The sequence below is a fragment of the Vespula pensylvanica genome, chromosome 2, assembly GCF_014466175.1.
Source record: "Vespula pensylvanica isolate Volc-1 chromosome 2, ASM1446617v1, whole genome shotgun sequence".
NCBI classification, from domain to species: domain Eukaryota; kingdom Metazoa; phylum Arthropoda; class Insecta; order Hymenoptera; family Vespidae; genus Vespula; species Vespula pensylvanica.
Genome location: NC_057686.1, coordinates 8,364,953 through 8,385,654, shown reverse-complemented (window position 1 = coordinate 8,385,654; position 20,702 = coordinate 8,364,953). Strand labels below are relative to the sequence as shown.

At 35.7% G+C, this 20,702-nt stretch overlaps 3 protein-coding genes across 6 annotated transcripts; all 3 read left to right on the top strand.

The window, feature by feature from the left end:
- The first annotated feature begins 76 nt into the window (after positions 1–76).
- Positions 77–3,701, top strand: LOC122626879 (multiple epidermal growth factor-like domains protein 11). The gene is made up of 7 exons (XM_043807396.1): positions 77–378; positions 549–648; positions 734–1,654; positions 1,750–2,477; positions 2,758–2,921; positions 3,009–3,164; positions 3,264–3,701. Exons 1-7 carry the CDS (start codon positions 257–259, stop codon positions 3,344–3,346), a joined length of 2,274 nt encoding a protein of 757 aa, XP_043663331.1. The 5' UTR covers positions 77–256; the 3' UTR covers positions 3,347–3,701.
- Positions 3,702–4,832: 1,131 nt separating this feature from the next.
- LOC122626884 lies at positions 4,833–18,848 on the top strand. Of its 4 annotated transcripts, none has more exons than XM_043807409.1 (7): positions 4,837–6,078; positions 8,686–8,829; positions 8,966–9,127; positions 9,309–9,485; positions 10,109–10,369; positions 14,279–14,577; positions 16,289–18,848. In XM_043807409.1, the coding sequence occupies exons 1-7, from the start codon at positions 5,796–5,798 to the stop codon at positions 16,454–16,456; spliced, it is 1,494 nt and encodes a 497-aa protein (XP_043663344.1). In that variant the 5' UTR covers positions 4,837–5,795; the 3' UTR covers positions 16,457–18,848. The 4 variants fall into 4 exon arrangements, with proteins under 4 accessions (XP_043663346.1, XP_043663344.1, XP_043663343.1 ...); XM_043807408.1 differs by having other exon boundaries at positions 4,844–6,078; positions 16,286–18,848; XM_043807410.1 differs by having other exon boundaries at positions 4,845–6,078; positions 10,109–10,252; positions 16,286–18,848.
- Positions 18,849–18,993: 145 nt separating this feature from the next.
- Positions 18,994–20,696, top strand: LOC122626887. Its single transcript, XM_043807414.1, has 3 exons — positions 18,994–19,818; positions 19,888–20,441; positions 20,533–20,696. Exons 1-3 carry the CDS (start codon positions 19,125–19,127, stop codon positions 20,605–20,607), a joined length of 1,323 nt encoding a protein of 440 aa, XP_043663349.1. The 5' UTR covers positions 18,994–19,124; the 3' UTR covers positions 20,608–20,696.
- The last annotated feature ends 6 nt before the right edge of the window (positions 20,697–20,702 follow it).

Below are 20,702 nucleotides of genomic sequence, written 5' to 3'. Positions count from 1 at the left end.
TATGAAAAACTTCATCAAATAATGAAAAAGAATAATAAAACCCAAGATAGTCTGCTTCCGGCGATCTATTTTCTACCGTATGGAGAATCCGCGAGAAATGATAATGGAAAGCATCCTGTCACATTCGGATAACACTGAACAGTTTCACGAAGAAAGGAAGCAAGATAAATTGGACGATATTCAAAGTCATGAAAATATTCTCTGACTGCCAGACAAACATTGCTTCGCCGTAGTACCAAGTATATCTTTCGTTAACATGAGATTTAACATTGCATCCTTATATGTCATCGTTTGTTTGATGGTCGAGCTGCCCAAAATATCAACCCTATTTCCTTGGAAAGACATGAAAGACCAGTCAATTTGTTCGGAAATTATAACGTAAGTAAGACGTGCATAGGTCTGACTTTCTTTATCAGCCTTAGGTGATTGCACCGGTGAACAACCAGTGCCCAGTGTGTGATCGTTTTGAAAGAAATATCATTGATCTATTTAATCATCTTTACTCCGAAGCTAATTTTTAAATGAAATTTGATCGATTTCAACGACAGAAAGATGCAATTCCGTAACGTGCCTTATTATGAGACATACTGGCACCGTGTTCTGGGAATCTACAAACAGGAAAGACATCGTATTAATTACAAAATTGAAGTGAGTATCGTTTCGTGTTCGCATGGATCAATCCCCATGAAATAACACCAATCAACCAACGTGCTGATTGATTTGTCGTTTTCAGTATTACCCGACATATCACACACAAAAAAAATGCTGCAACGGATACAAAGAGGTATCAAATAAATGCGTTCCTAATTGCTTTCCAGACTGTGAGAACGGATTATGTAAAGCTCCGGACACATGTGAGTGCTTTCCAGGATATTCCATATCAACGGAGCAGAAACATATTTGTAAACCGATCTGTTCGAATGGTTGTTGGAATGGCGAATGCATTCAACCCGAAGTTTGTATCTGCTCCCCGGATTACTTCATAGATTCCGACGGATACATTTGCCGTCCCAATTGCGAAGAGAAGTGCGATCCTAATAACGGCTATTGTGTAGAACCGAATACTTGTGGTTGTAATTTTGGATATAAGAAATCAAACGAATCGGAGATGTGCGATCCGATTTGCGAACGCGAATGTATCAACGGCAGGTGCGTCGAACCAAACACCTGCAGCTGCTACGACGATTACGAACTGGATGTTAACGATTCGTTCAATTGTATTCCAAAATGCGAACAGAATTGTCTCTTCGGAACATGTACAGCTCCCAACGTTTGCACGTGCAACATAGGATACAAACCAATCAACGAAAGTGATTGCAAACCGATCTGCAATCAACCGTGTGTAATGGGTGTCTGTATAGCACCTGACATCTGCAACTGCATCGTCGGCTACAAATTTTCGAACATTTCCGTGCACGTTTGCGAACCACATTGCGAGCATGAATGTATCAATGGAACTTGCATTGCTCCGAATATTTGCAAATGCAACGAAGGATTCACCTTCGATGAAGACGATGAAACAAGGACTGTCTGTAAACCTTTTTGCACCTTTCCCTGCGATCCCAATGCTGAATGCACCGCGCCTGATCGCTGCACTTGTCATGAAGGATATCGTTTCTTTGGGGAAAATGATACAACGAACAACATTAGTGCGGTAGAATATCTCATTCGTGAAAATTTAAGAAAATAAATAGTTTTTTATCATGGACCACGACAAAATAAATCTAACGATCTCGATCTTCACGACAGGTATCGAATAACGAAAATGGCACCATCTGTGTTCCGGTATGTAAAAAAGATTGCGTGAACGGCAAATGTGTCCTTCCTGATGTTTGCATCTGCGAAGAAGGATATGATAAAGTTTGGGTGCAAATGATACCAGATAACATACACAGTTATCCCTGTACATCAATTTGTAAAAAAGTCTGTGATTTAAACGGCAATTGCAACGCACCTGATAATTGTATATGCAATAATACGTATCATAACACGAAAATACAAGGTAAATACATTTGTCAACCTTCTTGCAATATAAACTGTGACCATGGTACGTGCGAGGCTCCAAATGTTTGCACCTGCGACGAAGGATACAAACAAAACGAGAAGGGTCGATGCGTCGATGCGATTTGTCATCCTTCTTGTATCAATGGCACTTGCATCAAACCAAACGTTTGTACTTGTTACGATGGTTATCGTCTACGAAACGAGACAATTTGTGAGCCAATTTGCGAAAGTTCTTGTCTAAACGGAACATGCGTGGCACCGAATACTTGTCGATGTAACGAAGGTTATATCGAAATAAAAAACGACAATGTTTCTACTTGTGCCTCGACGTGTTCTCGAAACTGTAGCGAGCATGGTACTTGCCTCGATGAACGAAACTCCTGCTCTTGTTTTTTTGGATGGACCGGTGTAAATTGTGACGAAGCCAGCCTCTGCGTTTACAAAACAACTCTCGATTCGACTCTCCTCTCTTCGTAAGTATCGCAAGAATACGTATTTTTTCTGAAGTACAGTGGATCTGATCTGTTTTATATTCATTATACAAGACAGAAAATATTTGTTCCAAGATAAATATTAAATTTTAATCGTTTGATTATTACGAATTACCGAACGTATCTTTAAAGCGTCTAGACAAAATTTATTAATGAAAATTAATAGAATATTATGAAAGAATAAGAAAATATTTTTTCCAACGTATTTCATAGATATAAATACGTTATATCGATAATGCAAACTAATTAATCTTTTTAATAGGATTACAATCATGAATGAGACGAACAGCACGTTGACGAAAAGCTACGATAACGCGCCTCTTTGTTATCAATGTTTCGATTCCGTCGACAATGCGACATTGTGTTTCGTCGTACATTCGGACGAATCGCTTACAATACCAACAGTTGGTTGTTTTCTTAGTACAGGTACGGTATCCATAGTTAACAGATAGCAATTTGTATCGCAACACGAAATGAAAATACAAAACTAATCGGGCTTTCCTGCGTTTCCAGAATTGCCATGCTACAGGAGACCACATAATAATGCATTGAAAAGCTCTTCCAGTATAATGGAGTTACTGATAATAATCACAATAACTATCACAATAGTTGCTACTATAAGTGGATATATAATCGCTCGCAAATATCGAAAGCAATCAACGATTTTAAGTAATTTTATAAATTTTAATACTTATTTTAATATTTAATAATTTTTTTCTAATAATATTTAATAAGCTTTTTTATATAATGAAATTCTATCTTCTTTAGTACCGAACGAGCAAATTAATTCGTTGACAAGTGATAGTGATACTCTGATAATGAGAGACGAGGATTATCTAATCGAACAATGACAAGTGTAAGAGATTAGAAGTCTTCTCAGGCTTCAACAAGAGACCTATACAACATAACTGAAAATATTATGATAATTTTATAGATTGTTTATTATAAGTACGTACATATACGATATATACATTATACACGTGTTATTCTCTAACTTATGAAGGTCAATATGACGTAAAGATAACGAATGTGTTTTTTGAAAGCGAAAGAAAAGATTATCATATTTTGTAATTTTATTGAATTAGAATTATTGAATTAGAATGTCCAAAAAGGACTATTAAATCTTGTAATAGTACTTATTATAAGAATATGCGAATAAACGATGTTGTTACAGAACACTGCTTACAATTCACAACTCGGAAATTCAGAAAATTATGAAATTTTGAACATATATAGATATCTATTATTTAATTTTTTATATTGTTCAAATCTATTTCAAGGAGATAAAATAAATATTGAAAATTCGGTGATTTTTCCATTTTAGATTGTAATTAGCAAACTGTAAGAGATAGAAAATATTTTAAGACAAAAGTTATTTCTTTTCATTAGATTTATTAATCGATAAAGGATATATCAATTATTCATATAATTAAAAAAAAAGTTATAAATAAATATATTAATAATTATTTTTAAATTCATTGTTTTGTGTAAAGTCTTAATCAGTAGTTTAAGTAATTATGAAACAGAATAATATTTTTTTTTAATACAAATACAAAAATTATTATGCTATTTCATAATTATTTAAACTACCGATTAAGATATTATGTGAAAAATGACTTACAAAAAATTATTTATATCTTTGTTTATAACTTTTTTCTAATTACATAAAAAAATTGATGTCTTTTATAAAATGATAATTTTAATTAAAAGAAGTAACTTTTATTTCAAAAGTTTCTTCTTATCTAGTTACGATATAAGATCGGATAATACCCGAATTTTCAAAGATGAATTTTAGAGTGAATTTGTGTAATAAAAAAAAATTGGGTTATATCGATATATATTCTATATATCCTCAAAATTCTATAATTTTCTAAATTTCTGGGTTGGGGATCTTCCCTTGTTAGCTACAGTATTGAAACGATCAAATAGTTTCCAAGTAATTCTATATATTTCACCTTCGTATAACAAGTCAAAAGAGAGAAATATCATTGCTTGTATATATTTTTTGTCTTTCAATACGACGAGTTTATTCCAGTTCAATAATGCCTCTCCTAGTAACAATGGATAGTATTGGTGTCTCTAGAGCACAGAACGTTTGTTCGTGAAAATCGTCACTTTTTCAATAGAATTTAAATATGGTATAATCTTAATATGCAATAATAGTTAGCCGAAATTTTAACTTATTAAAATTCTCTATCGCTTAGTGAAAGAGAGAAAGACGTAATTTAGGTTAATGGAGAAAACTTACAGTTAACGATTAGAGCTATAGCTATTTATAAGAAGGTTCTCGATGAGCTTGCAAAATGGGTGAAGGTTAGGAAAACGATTCAGTAACATATCCTACATGAATTTTTATTGGATTATATAATATTTCTCCCCGAATTCAAGTACATATGCAAATTCGAAAAAGTGACCAGTACAAGACCGTAAATGCATGACTGAAACTACGAGTTTTATACGTGCAAAATTAAAGACATAAAAATCAGATACGCATAAAATAAATATCGTAAAAGATTATATTTACGAAAAACCCGCATTAGTATTCTTTTTCCGAGGCCTCTGATCGATCATTTATCGTCTGTCGTCTCCACCCTTTGACGAAACATGCCGAATAATATAAGTAAACGAGTGAGCGAGCGAACGAACGAACAAGCATCCCTGATCGCGATGCGAAGCAACAGAGAGCATCGAGCAGATCGCGCAGCTGCAGGCAACGGTCGGTGGTCGGACGGCGGGTGACGAACGGTGAGCGGCGTTAAACGGGTGGCAAGGGCCGTGTCGGTGGGGTTGCAATGCGGGAGAAGACGCAACTAGCAGTTTCGAGCGGTTTCTCTCCGGTCAGAGTGTACTCGCTGCTGGAGCAGCGTGGTAACGTCTGCGTTCAGGTCGCGTTTTATTCCCGAGAAACAATAGAACAACACCTACGTGTAAGAAAAATTACTCCGGCGACGCAACTTAACGACGGAAGGAAGGATAAGCGTAGAAAGAAAATCGAAGAAGAAGAAGAAGAAGAAGAAGAAGAAGAAGAAGAAGAAGAGAAAGAAGAAAAATAGAAAGAAGAGGAAAAAAAGAAGACGAGAAAAAGTGAGTCGAGAGAAAGGAGCAGGGAGGAGCGCTCGCGCGCTCCCTCAGCCGACGACATAAGGTGCCGGTCTCGGGATAGAGGGCGAGGGTGGCTCGTAGCAGAAGCAAGAAGAGGAAGAGGAAGAGGAAGAAGTGGGGGAGGGGACGGGCGAAGGGAAAGGATGTCGATGCGCCAGCGGTGCTCGGTTTCGGGGGTTGACTCGCGCCGCGGGGGCGATGAGCGCATTTCCCTCCGCCCTGAGATTTCCAACCCGCTTCTCCTGCCGTTCCTGGCTCCTGTTCGGCTGCAGCATCGTCTTCCTGATCTCGAGCCTGATCACCGCCACCATCGCCGATCGTTCTCCCTCGGGGAATCATCCTCGAATCTTTCGACGGCAGGTGGGAGGTGATGACGTGCACGGATCATCAAGCTACCTCGACGACCACGTCGCCGTCTACGACGACGGCGAGATACTCGACGACCTGGACGACGACTACTTTGAGGCGAATATTACCGCAGGTAAGCAATCACCTACGCCTCTCCCATTTATTTACCTTCAAATTTATGTCAAATTCCTCTTAATTTCCTCTTAACCTTTTTACCGTAATCCTGAACTAGTGAAAACTACTTTTCATGTTCGTTTGTTCCTTTCCTTCTTTTCGCCTCGAGCCGGAATCGATTATATGCCAGGTGAGCTGTTCTTATCAGCAAAGGTCATTCTTTTCCTCGATCCCGAGCCTTCTGTCTTCTCATCTTCTATCATTATTTTCGATACGCCCATCGGTCGGTGTGATAAAGTAGCACACTCGACTGCCATCGGCAATGACCTCGATAAGTTCGTCTAGGAAAATAACTTTCTACAGAGGTCCTTTTTGAAAATTTGACAACAAACGAGAATAGTCTGTGATGTCTTTCGTGTTATTGGCTCTTGTTACGTGTATTCATGTTCGAAAAAATGGCGTCAGAAGAAAATTTTTAATGAGAAAAACGATGTCTTTTGCTTTGTACGAAACATAAAGACATTCTTCGATGACAATCTTCCCTGGACGGTTATAAATTTTGGTCTTATAAATGATGTTTTACGATCATATCTTTTCATCGTTAAAAAATAAACAACTATAACGTATTGGAAAATCGATAGGATCTTCGATCTTTGATTTTTTATTTTATTTTACAGATGATTAGTTCTCAAAGACTTCACCAAAGGCACGTTATGTCATCCCGTCCTCCATTAACAACGATGAAATCTAATATCGATCGTTTTTTTATCTTGAAATTTTAATTAAAAGTACGACAGACCGAAACGATAAAAGGCTATCGGTATCCTTGCGATCAATAAAAGGCTATCCTACCTATCGGACTTTATTTCATTTCCACAGGAAGAAGAAAGATTGAGCGAATGAACTACCTTAAGGTACTTCATCTTCATTGCCTTTTTTGCGCCTGCTCTATGAAAAGCGTGCTACTTTTCTCGAGAACATTCATTCGATAAACGTCTCTACCCAATTCACAAAACAACGTTTCAAACTAGCCACTTCAAATAATCCTCTGATCATGTTCTCGATACGACTCACATAAACTTCTCTTTCGTGAACGTTTCATCGATTTCTTCCTACAAATTTGATCAGTAAATCATATGTAATTAAGCGACAAGTTTCATATGTTAAAATATGACAAATTTATTTTAACAGTTTAATAAGACTACTAAAATGTTTTAAAGATTTGTTAAAAATTTATCAGATTTATTAAATGAATTTTAATTCATCAAAATCATAACGAAAAAGAATGCAACGTTATATAATATTCCGAAAATTGAAGCGGAGTCCAAAAAAAGTAACGACGTTGCAGTGCGCAATTTGCACATGGATTTGCGCTTGCGTTAGTTCAGTACCAAGAAAGGAACGCGCCCTTCTTGATTTTCGCGCCAAGCACGCCACCGGTATTGATTTTAATAGATGCTGCAAGCGCTCAAGCTCCGCGTGTAAAAGCGTGTAGAAGGATTGCAATTGCTTTTAATTCGACGCATTTATACTTCTAAATATTATATATCCACTATTTTTTAAAAAAGAGAGAGGTAGAGAGACTAAAAAGAACGACGGCACGTATTCTTTTCTTTCGACATTACACCCGAATCGAAATACATTACGATTAGAGAAACATAAATCATTAACCTGTATAAAATGACATGTTTACAAATTACAAAAATGTTCACTTAGTATTGAGACTATTATGATTCTCGCCAATTTATCGAGCGTCCTAGTTAAAGAACTTTTCGAGGTAGAGTAAATAAATTGAGGATAATTCATGAAATATTAATGGTCCGTTGGGTCATAGAAGTGAGGATTTGGTCGAGAACCTTTAATTAGGAACGGATGTGTTCTATTAACATAATATTACTCTGTGGAAGCATGCCAACAAAGTTATCCGTTGTTGCGCGGACTACAACGACTAATATACGTAATAACAATATATAGTTGTACGGGATATGGCAAAACGAATGTAAGCGAGCTGGCAAAATGCCCGCTCGAAGATATCCGCGAGCAAATCTCGCGATCTGCTTTAATAACTCTCCGATTTATGTCCAATTACAATCGGAGAAAGAAAATGAAATTTCTCGGCGAATTTCTTCGATACTCTCGAATTAGGGTATATCGTTGCTGAGAAGCCAGCTAAGTCCAAGAACGGAAACTTGTTCGGATCAGAAACTTTGAATAGTCGCCGGGCAAGTTCCACATTGGCCGGTTTATACATGGACATATTCTACTGGTCGTTTAATCGTTTAGAATGTGTGCACACTAGCTCACGGTCCTTGGCAAATGGCAAAGTTCAGCGAAGACTCTGCAACAGACACGTAGATACGTGCATACGTACATAGACAAACTGACACCAAAACCGAAATGTAGGAATATTCCGGTTTACCACAGAAGGAGATGGGACTGCCGAGGAATTCATTATCGAACGCTCCAATTACTCTTCTGTTAATTTACAACTTTCAGACGACTCGATGCGATAACTTTCTCGCACGTTCTCAACCTATCTTCCTTGATAATTTTCAAAATTAAATTCCAGATCGATAACTCTCTTACGTACAATAATTTATATCTATCGTTTTTGTGTCTTTTACAGAAAAGGGCCAGTATCTGGGCTCGCCGTGCGAACTTACGTGCAATCCGGATCTACAGCACGTGATCTGCGATTCCATCACTGGCTCGTGCGAGTGTGAAAAATTCTACCCCGTTCGTCTTGGGCCTAACAAAGGATGTGCCAAACGTACGTGATGATTTCCACAATTTTATGTCACCTCTTCAAACTCCTTCTTCAAACGCTTAGCTTTTTTAAAACAGCTCTAAATAATTATAGCTTCACTCATATAAAAAACGTTAACAAGAAATTCACCGTCTTTCAGCGAAAAGACTCGGAGAGCAGTGTTTCTACCGTGCAACTTGCACTTTTACGGATCAACACTCGACCTGTACACAGGTGCAGCACAATGCGGTGTGCGACTGCGAGGAAGGCTATCACAGGGTCACCTTGTCCAGACCAACAAAGAAGGTCTTCTGCGCCGAAGGTAAGCAGTGCCAGCTTGCTGTCCGATCCTTTAAATGAAGAACACAAAGTTTCGTAGTGTCTCTTGGAAAATCATGTTTACGATCGAACATCTTAAAATTACATTTACTCCTCGACGACGTCTTTCAGAAAAAGAAAAAGAAACACCAAATATTTCTCATAAATCTTTCATCACTTGACAGATCTCGTGCTGATAACTACAGACATACCGACATTACTCTGCATAGCATCCGGCATAGCTGTGTTCACGGGCATGATATGTTTTGTCCTGAAACTATTCAGCCGTGCGAGATACTCAAGGCCACGACACTATGCCAACGCGAATCATGCACCACCTATGCTATTCTCCAGCGATACAGGTAAATTAGTTAAAATATATCGCGAAGGAAAACATCGATCTGCCATCGCTTGCCTGAAAATCGCATGCCATTTCATATAGCTATATCGTACATAAAGCATTGTATCGTCATAGTCATCACCATTGTTGTTGTCATCGTAGTCTAATAAGAGATTTCCTTAACATCGATTCAAAACTCAGAACGATGAGTTTCATTTATAATCGATCATTAACCGAATATCATTTGCGTGCGCCAACTTTGTATCAGGTATACTTATATATTCCATTAAAGCATCCATCTTAGCCTATAAGAAATCAATAAAAGCGACCTATATCGTATCACAAGCATGGTTGTCGTACCGAAGTTCATCTATTCTCGTCTCACCTCATTACCTACATTGGATATCGAGCCAGAACGTATGCGTGACTATGAAACGCTCAATTAGGTACTCTCAAAAGGACAAAAACAAAAACTCTCGAGAAACAAATATGGAAAATCTATTCTCTTCGTTCACATTTTCTTGAGAAAAAAGAAAAATACGCAATCATCTCGAACTCGTCACGTTCATCGAAAAACGAAAGGAGATACAAAAAAGGAAGATAAAAAAATATCAGAGTTTCTCTCTCTTTCTCGATAATCTTTAGGTATACCTCTGACGCTACATGGTGGCAGGCCATCCTCGCGTTCGAGCCAGAGAAGTGGAGGTGGCGGATCACTAAGCTGCGCGTTCACCAGGAGGCCTAGCAGTGGTGGTAGTCGCGGTCCGCTGGTACCGGCATCGAGAGCAGGTGCGGCACGAGCCGCCGCCATCTTGCTTATATCGTGTCACCTGCAGGCGACCAAAGGCGGGAACAAGCACCGACGTACCCTTAGTGACGTAGCTGAGGGATCGTCCGACGGCCTCGGTAGACGATCACACACTCTCTCTCTCTCTCTCTCTCTCTCTCTCTCTCTCTCTCTCTCTCTCTCTCTCTCTCTATCTATCTATCTATCTATCTATCTATCTATCTATCTATCTGTCTATCTACCTATCTATTTCTATTTCTTTTCTCTATTTTTATTTCTATCTTTCTATCGAACGTTTTCTCTCTTTATCCTTCTCACATACTTCAGTGAAGAATTTTCAAACACCTGATGAAACTCACTCAAAGTCTTTACTAAAGACAATTGATGCACATTAAAAATACGCATATGTGTATCATTAATTTCGTCAGATGTTTCTGAAATTATCTTCCATAGGAAAAGTAATATTTTTCCATTCCTAATCCTTTACTTCTCTAATTCCCAATTTTTCAATCTAATATTCTATCTATTCCATTACCTATTCGTGAAATCGATTATATAATTTTCTTGTTCTTTTCCCTTCTTTTTTCACCGCCTCTCTCTCTCTCTCTCTCTCTCTCTCTCTCTCTCTCTCTCTCTCTCTCTCTCTCTCTCTCTCTCTCTCTCTCTCTCTCTCTCTCTCTCTCTCTCTCTCTCTCTCTCTCTCTCTCTCTCTCTCTCTCTCTCTCTCTCTCTCTCTCTCTCTCTCTCTCTCTCTCTCTCTCTCTCTCTCTCTCTCTCTCTTTCTCTCAATCTGTCTTTTCACGTAACTCGCTTCATGAAACCGACGACGAAGGTAACGCCGTTTTCACAATGGTGTTGGAAAAATCTTCGCATCTCAACAAAATTTCTCTCTCTATATTGTTTCTTTGTGTATACGTATATGTCGCAAAAAAGTCGCTGTCGTTTATCTACGCAGTTGTATTTCCGACTCTCCTCAAGTTCTGGTTAGCCAAAAGTCTATCACATGATTACATCTTCCTATTTACAAAACTCAACGATTGTCCTGCAATCGTACATGTAGGTTTCTTAATCTTTTTCTTTTTAATTCTCCAAATCATTTTAGGAAAATCACGATGGATATACCTTTTGACTAAAGCAGAAAACGGATGCAGCTTATTTAATTTCGTTAAACGTTTAAAAAGCGACCGATCTTATGTTATTTATAATACCCCGTTAATGAGAATAGTTTACAGATTTTTGTCCGTTATTTCCACGACGGACCATCGGTCGCAACACTCTTCTATTTTAAAAAACAATAAAGAAAAAGATATAAAATGAATATAAAGTAGGAGAAAAAAGATGCATAATCGATCTTTTTCACAAAAGCCACACATGATGATTGCTTAATAAAACTATGATAGGGCTGGAAGTTGTCCGGATTATCGCTATGAGAAGACGAATGGATCGCTCTCGACCGTGTTTACACGATTGCAAAATACAGACATACCCATCCACGATAGATAAATAAATATAAAAGTAATTTATAAAAAAAAACACTAAACCTTACATACACGATAAGGAAAGTGTGCGTCACAATGTGTGCTTCGCGAGTGTGTTACGAGATAGCAAGATGGCAGCGGCCGATTTCGTTGCTCGTTAACGAACAAAAGTTTTCTGGTAAGATTTGTAGAGAGACGCGAAATCTTTACGCACTAGCTAGCTCGCTGCACACACAACGCATTTAATATAATTACAAATCGCATGGAACGCTTCGGGGCCAGTTTCTCGGTATAATAAAAAAAATAAAGATTATCAGTCACGAATTCAATATGAGATTCAAGCTGTCATTTTCTTAAACATAGATTCAAAGTTCGATGAAATCATAATCATTTTACCTATTCATTTAACGAATCCAAAAATATTATTTAAAAATATTAACGAATCGAAAGACAAAAGATTTAACATTTTAACCGAGAAACCGGCGAACAAAGGAGAAGTCATTCGCGACTTTGTCTTTTTAGAGTAGTCGGCTTTTACGTAGCTTTTAACGCATCATCTTCTGCGTCTCGAACTAGCGAGATTATTATATCAAAATATCTTTTTCGTAGTAAAAACACGAACCTTACAAAACTCGCTTATAATGTACGTCATTTTTTTTTCTGCTTGTATTTCCTTTGCATTGCATCACGCAATGAAGGTCACGCGAATATTTTCTTTTTTCCTCTTTTATATCTCTCTTATATCTTCCTTTTTTTCTCCTTTTTCTTCCTGCTCACTGATTGTTTTCTCCTTTTTCTCTCATTTCTCCATAATATATCAATTTATTTTAAATATTAAGAACGATTTGTAAGTGAAGATACAAAAATAAAACTCTTATTACCCCATTCATATCACATTTCATTATTATTTGTCCTATTAAAGATCTAACAAAACTTCATTTTTTTAGAAGGAAACTAAAATTTTTAAAGAAGTTCACTTAAAACAGTATTTGAGACAAATCATTTCAATAGTATTTCTACTTCTCATCTTCCATTTATCCCTCTCTATGTACCATTAGAAATCTGCTTTTCCTATATTTCAATGGACAAAGTTTGACGTTAAAAGTCGGAAACGTCGATGAAATTTTGTCGATCGAACATTAGGACTGCTTTGTTTTCATTTTATATATATAATGTGGAATGAAGTGTTTGACTTCGAAAAAACTCTATCTCTCTGTCTATTTGTCTTTCTGTTTGTCTCTTTCTTTCTTTCTTTCTTTCTCTCTTTCTCTCTCTCTCTCTCTCTCTCTCTCTCTCTCTCTCTCTCTCTCTCTTTCTTTCTCTCTCTCTCCCTTCTCATTCTGTCCTTCTTTTTCCTTTCTTTCTCTCTCTATCTCACTATATCTCTTATTATTTTCCGCTATGTCTATCAATTAATATTTCTATACGCGCTTTACAAGTGAAAAAGAACAGCAATGATCGAGCAACGTATGCATTTCCAACTTTCGTTTCCCACGGATGCTGCGTTCTGCTTTTCAAATACAATTTCCGTGCATATGATTCTCAAGATGCTGTCACGCTTGGATGGAAAAAATGATGAAAAAAAAAACCTACTTCCTTTTCTCAAGACAAAAATTTGTAAAAAAAACATTATCATTTTAGATTGAAACAGTGGCGGATTAAGTATTCGAAGGTCCCTTTCTGAATATATTAAATAAATATTTCTTTTTATGGAAGATCATTAAATGAAAATGTATCAACTTAAAAATAGAAAATAGTAATGAAAAATGAACTAGAAATTATTAAGATCACGAAGATTACTTAAATAATTTTGTAAGACTTTAACTTTTAACGTTAATAGCTACATATAAAATCAATATCCTCGACGTAGCACTCGAATATGAAATATAAACGATGTGTGCTTCCGCTTTGGCCTTTTGCCTGTTTGCTCGGTAAACGCGCGATTTTCATTCTCCCCGCCACTTATGCTCCACTTTTCATTCACACGATATCCACACCAACATGTCTCTGCGAACCTCTTCCGTCTACCCAAGTTACTACGCGAAGCGATGATCCGACGATCCATATATATACCGATTTGAAAAAATAAATATACGATAATAATTCTCAGCACTCTTCAAAAGCGTGTAAAAAGCTTGACTGTACGATAATGATGGCTTACGGGCGACATTTATTTTCGCTTGATTAGTATTCTTACAGAAATATCCTAGATTCACGCATCATCTACAGTAATACATACATATATATATACATATATATATATATATATATATATATTCGAATATATATACATATACATATTATATATACTTACATATCTAAATTATATAATATGTATATATGTATGTATATATATGTATACATATATATATATATATGTATGTACATATACCTAATTCGTGCCATTAGACAAAAACGGATGCGCTAGAATCCACTTTTTTCTTCCTTTTTCGGCTGCTAGGAGTCATAGAAGAACTTTCTTACATAAAACAAAGACACAACTTCAAAGTCTTCGATTCTCGAACCAACACTAGATCCTTTTTTTGACAGGTTCCCGTCGACCTAGCTTAGCATCGGTTCACAGTTCAACGTCCTCAGCCCGTAGTTATAGTGCACGTAGGCTGGAAAAGGAACGGAACGAAAAAGAGCAACGACAGGCTCTTCAGGAGCTGAGGTTACAAAAACAACGGGAACAACAGCAGCAACAGCAACAACAACAACAACAACAGCAACAGCAGCAACAACAACAGCAACAACAAGTAGCGCCCACACCAAGTCCTAGGACTCCTCATTCTACGGACGAACTTTTGCCGTCAGTCGAAGAGGGTAAAGAAGTATTTTACAACGAGGTACGTAAATATCTTAGAAACAACTATCAAGGCAAGATCCCCAATACGAAAATTCAGAAAATTATAGAATTTGGGACATATATAAAATATATATAAACGTATATAATACAATCTTTTTTACTACATAAATTCACTCTAAAATGATAAAATTCACCCTTGAAAATTCGACTATTTTTCGATTTTATGTCGTAACTAAATAAGAAATTAAAAAAAAAGTTTTAAAACAAAAGTTACTTCTTTTCGTTAAAACTATTATTTCACAAAAACCAATCAATTATTTATTTAATTAAAAAAGATTATAACCAAAGATATTCATTTTTTTGTAAACGTCATTTTTTACGTAATATCTTAATCAATAGTTTAAATAACTATGAAATAACAATAATTTTTTTTTTTCATAGAAATACAAATTTTATTGTATTAATGAATAACCCTTGACAATTGAGGAACTTCTGGATCCTAGTGTATCATATATATGTTGCGTAACGAGCAGTGTTCCTCTAACACTTACAAAAGTAATGTAATTTATTTCATATACTTTTGTTTCGCACATTACACAGCAGATAAATATACTAGATGGAAATATAGGGAAAAAAAGATTGAAAAACTATTGAATACAACTTATTTTTATTAGAACTTTATATTTTTAAGATAATTACCAAATTTTTTTTTATTTTCTCACGAAGTAATTGAAATAATGCAATTCGATTTAATAAGCAATTTTTAATAAACAATTCTTTTAATCTCTTTTAATATACAATTCAAAGTTGAATAAGTAATTTAAGTATAGTTAAATAACTTTAAAAACACATATGTAATACTGATATTATGAGTTATTTTTCATGATGGTGAAACTCCAAAAAAATACCTGGGATGTACCATCGTAGGGATATTAATATACTATCTCTTACTTGCAGAGAAGCATACAAAGTAGTTATAATAACAGTGTGTAATAAAAACTCCAACGTCAATCTTTATGTGCATATATTCTCGACTAATCTTGAAATGCATTTTCCTTGGAAACGATACCTCCAAAGTAATTTTGTTATTCTTGATTTCTGTCTTATTTTGAACCATAAAATCTTCTTAGCTTAGTTTATGCCACAGATTGTGAACCAACTGTATAAATCATCTTATTATTTTAGTATATTAAGTTTCAGCGCCATAATAAATTTTAGTAAAACATGCAACATACAAATGATACATATGATATAATGGGATTCAAAATTTTTTTAATTGTCGAGGAATAAAATTCACCAATGCATCAATACTTGTATTTGTATAAAAAAAAATATTATAAGTTTCATAATTGTTGAAACAATGAATTTTAGAACAATGAAATTATTAAAGTATTTCTTTATAACTTTTTTCTAATCATATAATTAATTGATATATCTTTTATCAAATAATAATCCTAATTAAAAGAAATATCCTCTGTATTAAAATTTTTATCTGTCACTTACAGTTTGCTAGTTACAACATAAAATAGAAAAATAACTGAATTTTCCGAAGTAACTTTTATCCCCTTAGAGTGAGTTTGGACAACGAAAAGAATTGAATAATATTTATACATGTTCTATATATTGCACAAAGTTTCATAATTTTCCATATTTGCGGGTTTGAATCTTCTTTTGTAAGTTACGAATAATATTCGTTAATATCCACAACAAATATAAATGATCAAAATGATTAAATAATTAAATCGCAGCAGGTACCGACAACATCGGAGTCACCGGAGACTATGAAAACAGCGCTATCAACGACGAAAGCAGTGGTTACCAATAGAAAAGTGGACGTTCCACCTGCCGCAATCCCGACAACGTCCATCTTCGACACAAACGTGGCGCCGCGCGCCTCCGTAGACATTTTTCAAGTATAGATCGAGATCGTGAGTCTTCGTCATCGTGATTCTTCGAAACGATCGATACATCTTCCGATGTAATTAGAAAATCTAATTAAGAAAATCACGACTAATTTAAAAAAGAAAAAAGAAAAAAAACAATGTTCGTCGAGCTTCATCTACGAACGCTCGATTTATTAATAATGCTTAACAATAATGCGGAACGAGCGTCGCCATAAAATGGAGTTTCATGCTAAAAACAGCATACCAATAAGGCAACTTCAAGTAATTAGCGTTTTATTCCGAATTAAAAAGAAGAAGAAGGTCTTATGAGAGATTAGATCCTTTAAAGGAACGCGATTAGTACGATCTGTCGTTTTTGCATCGGCACTAATCTGTTTTTTTTCTATCTTATTATTATTGCAATATTAATAATATATGATAATTACCATTGTCTAAGGAATAGTATTCTGAAGAAAACGACAAACAGAAAAGATTACATATCCATAAATATCCATCTGTGGACGACGTACGCTTTCGTTGTGAAAAAAAAAAAGATTTTTATGGAATCTTTGCGTGATTGATTATTGAGCGATCTCATGCGTTCTTAAATAACCCACACGAAACAAAAGATATAATATAGATATATATATGCCTTTCATATACTACATAATATATATTTATTTATATTATATTAATAACATATTTACAATATTTACATGGAGTATATCCATATACATATATATAATATATCGACTTGTTCCGTATGGGTATATCGTGGTTTAATGGGCCATGTAAGAACTGTAAGCCGTATCAGTTAACGTTTCAGCTCCTCGTCGATAATTAAACGACATATCAAAGGGAAAATAGCATTTGATGGACAAACGGTAACGAGGGAGGATACTTGCAAAATGAATACCATTTTGGGTACTCTTCTAAAATCTTGCGTCGATGGAAAGATGATTGACAAGGCATTTTTTCTTCTCTTTCTCGAAAAATCGAGACTAAACTTGTCTTCTAAAATCACTTATCGTTAGATATTTAATTGTTTGAAAACGATTGGATAGTGATTCATCACAACATTAGTATAATTAATGCAATATGGTTCATCCTGTATAATGAAAAAGGAGAGCTTAATCTATTAGTAAATCTCCTGATCTCATCACTTTACATCGAAACGATTGGAAGTACGAGTCGTTAATGAAAATATTTGATAACATTTAGTTCCTTTTACTTTTATGCTTTTATTTTATATATTTAGTATTCATCGAGAGACAGCGTATCAAGGAAATTGTTTCGATAAAAGGGATAAAAATGAAGGTCTCTTTTTACATTAGTTTATGTCAACTAATGATACACCAATCTCTTAATTATCAAGAGTCACGCATTTACTCACAATCCTGTACGATCGTTCTACCAATTTGTCATTTCTCTCTATCTGACTTTATCTCACTCTCTCTCTCTCTCTCCCCCTCCTTCCCTCCCTCCCTCCCTTCTTCTCCCTCTCACTTTCTTTCTCTCTTTCGTTCTCCCTTTCTACTTTTTTTTCTTTTTTTATCGAACATATTGCTAATTATTTATTAAAACAAAATATCTTCTCCAATCATTTTTTTATCGCGATCGTCCTTCGTCTCTTCACAACTGCCATCGTTTCAAATAAATCAGTCTAAGCAGCGTCGGCATTGTAAAAAGCGAGTCTATTCGTTCTTTGAATCATTTAATATAAAAGAAAAGAACGACGCGTAGGACCGAGGAAATTATTTCTCGAAAAAGAAATCAATTCGGGGTCGTCGCGAAGTGTATATCGACGCGTTCCGTGTTCGAATAATTTCACGCTGCCTTTTCCCTATAAGGATAAACAAAAAAAATAAACGAAGAAACGAAGAAGAGCCATATATATACGTACCATCGGAAAGGAATCCCTCGCAAAATCCTTAGACCGCAATTCATACACTTCAATCGCAGAGTCGAATCTTCACATATAATCCATGTAAAAAAACAAAAATACCAAAAAAAAAAGAAAAAAGCAAGAAAAAAAGAAACAAAAGCAACAGGCACAAAATTATACATATATGCGTGTTTGGCAACGATCGCACTAATAAAAGCAAAGATTGAAAAAAAAGAAAATGGGAAAAAAACCAAAAAGAAAAAAAGCAAAATGTAATATTACCCGATAGGTCCTCGTCGATCGATCGAGAGCTGCTAATTATTTATTAATGGAAGATAAAAGATATTTAAGTGACAAAAAGAAGAATAAGAATATATTTCAGCCCGCATATCTCCAAAAGTACTTTAACTCGACTTGCCGCATGATTTGTAAAGGTCGATGTACAACCAACACGTTATCGTTTTATCTCATTTTAAATGTTTACTGTATAATAAAAATTGTAATATAGTCGTTGGGCAAATAAAGCTCGTTTTTTCCAATATACATACATATACATACATATAACGACCGAACAATGCGTGTCTTTCGTGCGTAGACAGGAGTCAAATTTAATTTCCTTAAAAGGACGCAATGAAGTCCTTTCGACAAAATTTATCACCGTCTTGTAAATTTTACACGAGGTTATAAGGCATAATTTTTACGTTCTCTCGAAATTGTAAACGTTCCTTCCAGCTTTAGTATCAAAACATCCAGCATTCTTGAAAAATGAACGCGACATTCGAGTGATCTCGCTCTTGTTTATTTTAAATATTCGACAAAATGGAAGACGAAATGAGCGTGCAAGTTGAACAAAGAGCGACGTCGACGACTGAAGAAACTTTACGCGTGATAATTTATGTCTCTTGGTTTCTGGGAGTTGGTGTAGCCCATCCGAAAAGTTTATCAAAGTTTGTTACAATAATTGTTCGCATTCTTCACTTTGGAGTCTGCACGGTAATCGTCGCGTATGGAGCCATTGACTTTTTCACATTTGGTACTGTTTTCAAGAGCGATATTTATAAGATTATGTATTATATGAACAAAGTCGTGTGCTATGTTTCATCCTATTATTACGTTTTCCATGGCATCAGACATTATGGGAAGTGGCCACTACTAATGAACAAAATAGAACAATTAAATAAAAAGATCACACGAGAGGTATCGATGAATGAACGTTCAATTAGGACAGTTCAGATCTTGGCCGTCATATTAACATTTTTTCTGGGACCAGTGTCTCTATTAATACATGCTTTCTATTACTATTTCACTTTACCAGAAGAGATATTCGCTTCTGACCTCCTTCTGTATTATACCATCGCTCAATCTGCAATCAACAGTTTCGTTTTCGATACCATCGTCTACGTGATCTGTAATAGATTTAGAAAGATCAATAGAATGATTGAGCTACTAGACAACAAGTTGGTTGCCTCCTTAATCGCATTCAAAATTCGTCGTATAAGGGAATTGCACAGTGGTAAATGAGATTATAAGAAAATTAAACTTCTTATCGTCAGTATTTTAATCTCGAAACTTAATCCCGTAGGTGTTTGCGAATTGGTGACTCTCGTAAATGACATACACGGTGTCCAGCTTCTTCTTTGTTCGGCCAATTCGTTCACGATGGTCGTTGCGACGCTCTTCCGAATTTACATGGGTGTTGTTGAGCGTAATTATACATTCATGCTAATAAATAACATCATTTGGATAATCTACGCAGGACAATTCGCACTGATGTGCTGGGTGTGTACGCTAACCAACCGAGAATTCAAGAAGACAGGTGTATTGATACACTCTATCATTCCAAATCATGAGAGAACAGATCGCGATAAACCGTCGTCCATTCTGGCGATTTGCAACGAACACGATTACTCGTTACAAATGCATCAGCAACAGCAGCATGAAGATCGCCGACGGATTTCTCTCGACATCGGGAGATTCGGTTTAAACTACTTCAGCATGGAAAATTTGTTACGGTCGAATATCGAGCGTGACTACGTCAGAAACGAAATAAATGACTTCTCGAATCAACTTCAACAACAACCAATCTCTTTTACCGCCTGCGACTTCTTCGAAATGAACAACGCTCTCTTGACCGGTGTAAGTCCACTGGATTAGATCGATATAAACCAATTATTCTAATATTTCATTATGTTCTTTGAAGAAATAGTAATTTAATCCATATTTTTAGTTCATAGGTGTTATCACGACTTACTTGATAATCCTCGTCCAATTCTATCGACCTGATAATGTCCAAGTCAAATAAATATCAATGGTGAGAATCAATACAACGATAAGTAATGTTCAAACAATAACAATTCTAATGTATTAGAAATAAAGACGAGTCGGATAAATCTCAAC

Coding starts and splice junctions, on each gene's coding strand:
- LOC122626879 (XM_043807396.1), top strand. CDS start 257: ATGAGATTTAACATTGCATCCTTATATGTCATCGTTTGTTTGATGGTC. Junction 2,922..3,008: donor TGGTTGTTTTCTTAGTACAG/GTACGGTATCCA, acceptor CTGCGTTTCCAG/AATTGCCATGCTACAGGAGA. Junction 3,165..3,263: donor AAAGCAATCAACGATTTTAA/GTAATTTTATAA, acceptor TATCTTCTTTAG/TACCGAACGAGCAAATTAAT.
- LOC122626884 (XM_043807408.1), top strand. CDS start 5,796: ATGAGCGCATTTCCCTCCGCCCTGAGATTTCCAACCCGCTTCTCCTGC. Junction 6,079..8,685: donor TGAGGCGAATATTACCGCAG/GTAAGCAATCAC, acceptor TGTCTTTTACAG/AAAAGGGCCAGTATCTGGGC. Junction 10,370..14,278: donor GGGATCGTCCGACGGCCTCG/GTAGACGATCAC, acceptor TTTTTTTGACAG/GTTCCCGTCGACCTAGCTTA.
- LOC122626887 (XM_043807414.1), top strand. CDS start 19,125: ATGGAAGACGAAATGAGCGTGCAAGTTGAACAAAGAGCGACGTCGACG. Junction 19,819..19,887: donor TATAAGGGAATTGCACAGTG/GTAAATGAGATT, acceptor TTAATCCCGTAG/GTGTTTGCGAATTGGTGACT. Junction 20,442..20,532: donor ACAACGCTCTCTTGACCGGT/GTAAGTCCACTG, acceptor CCATATTTTTAG/TTCATAGGTGTTATCACGAC.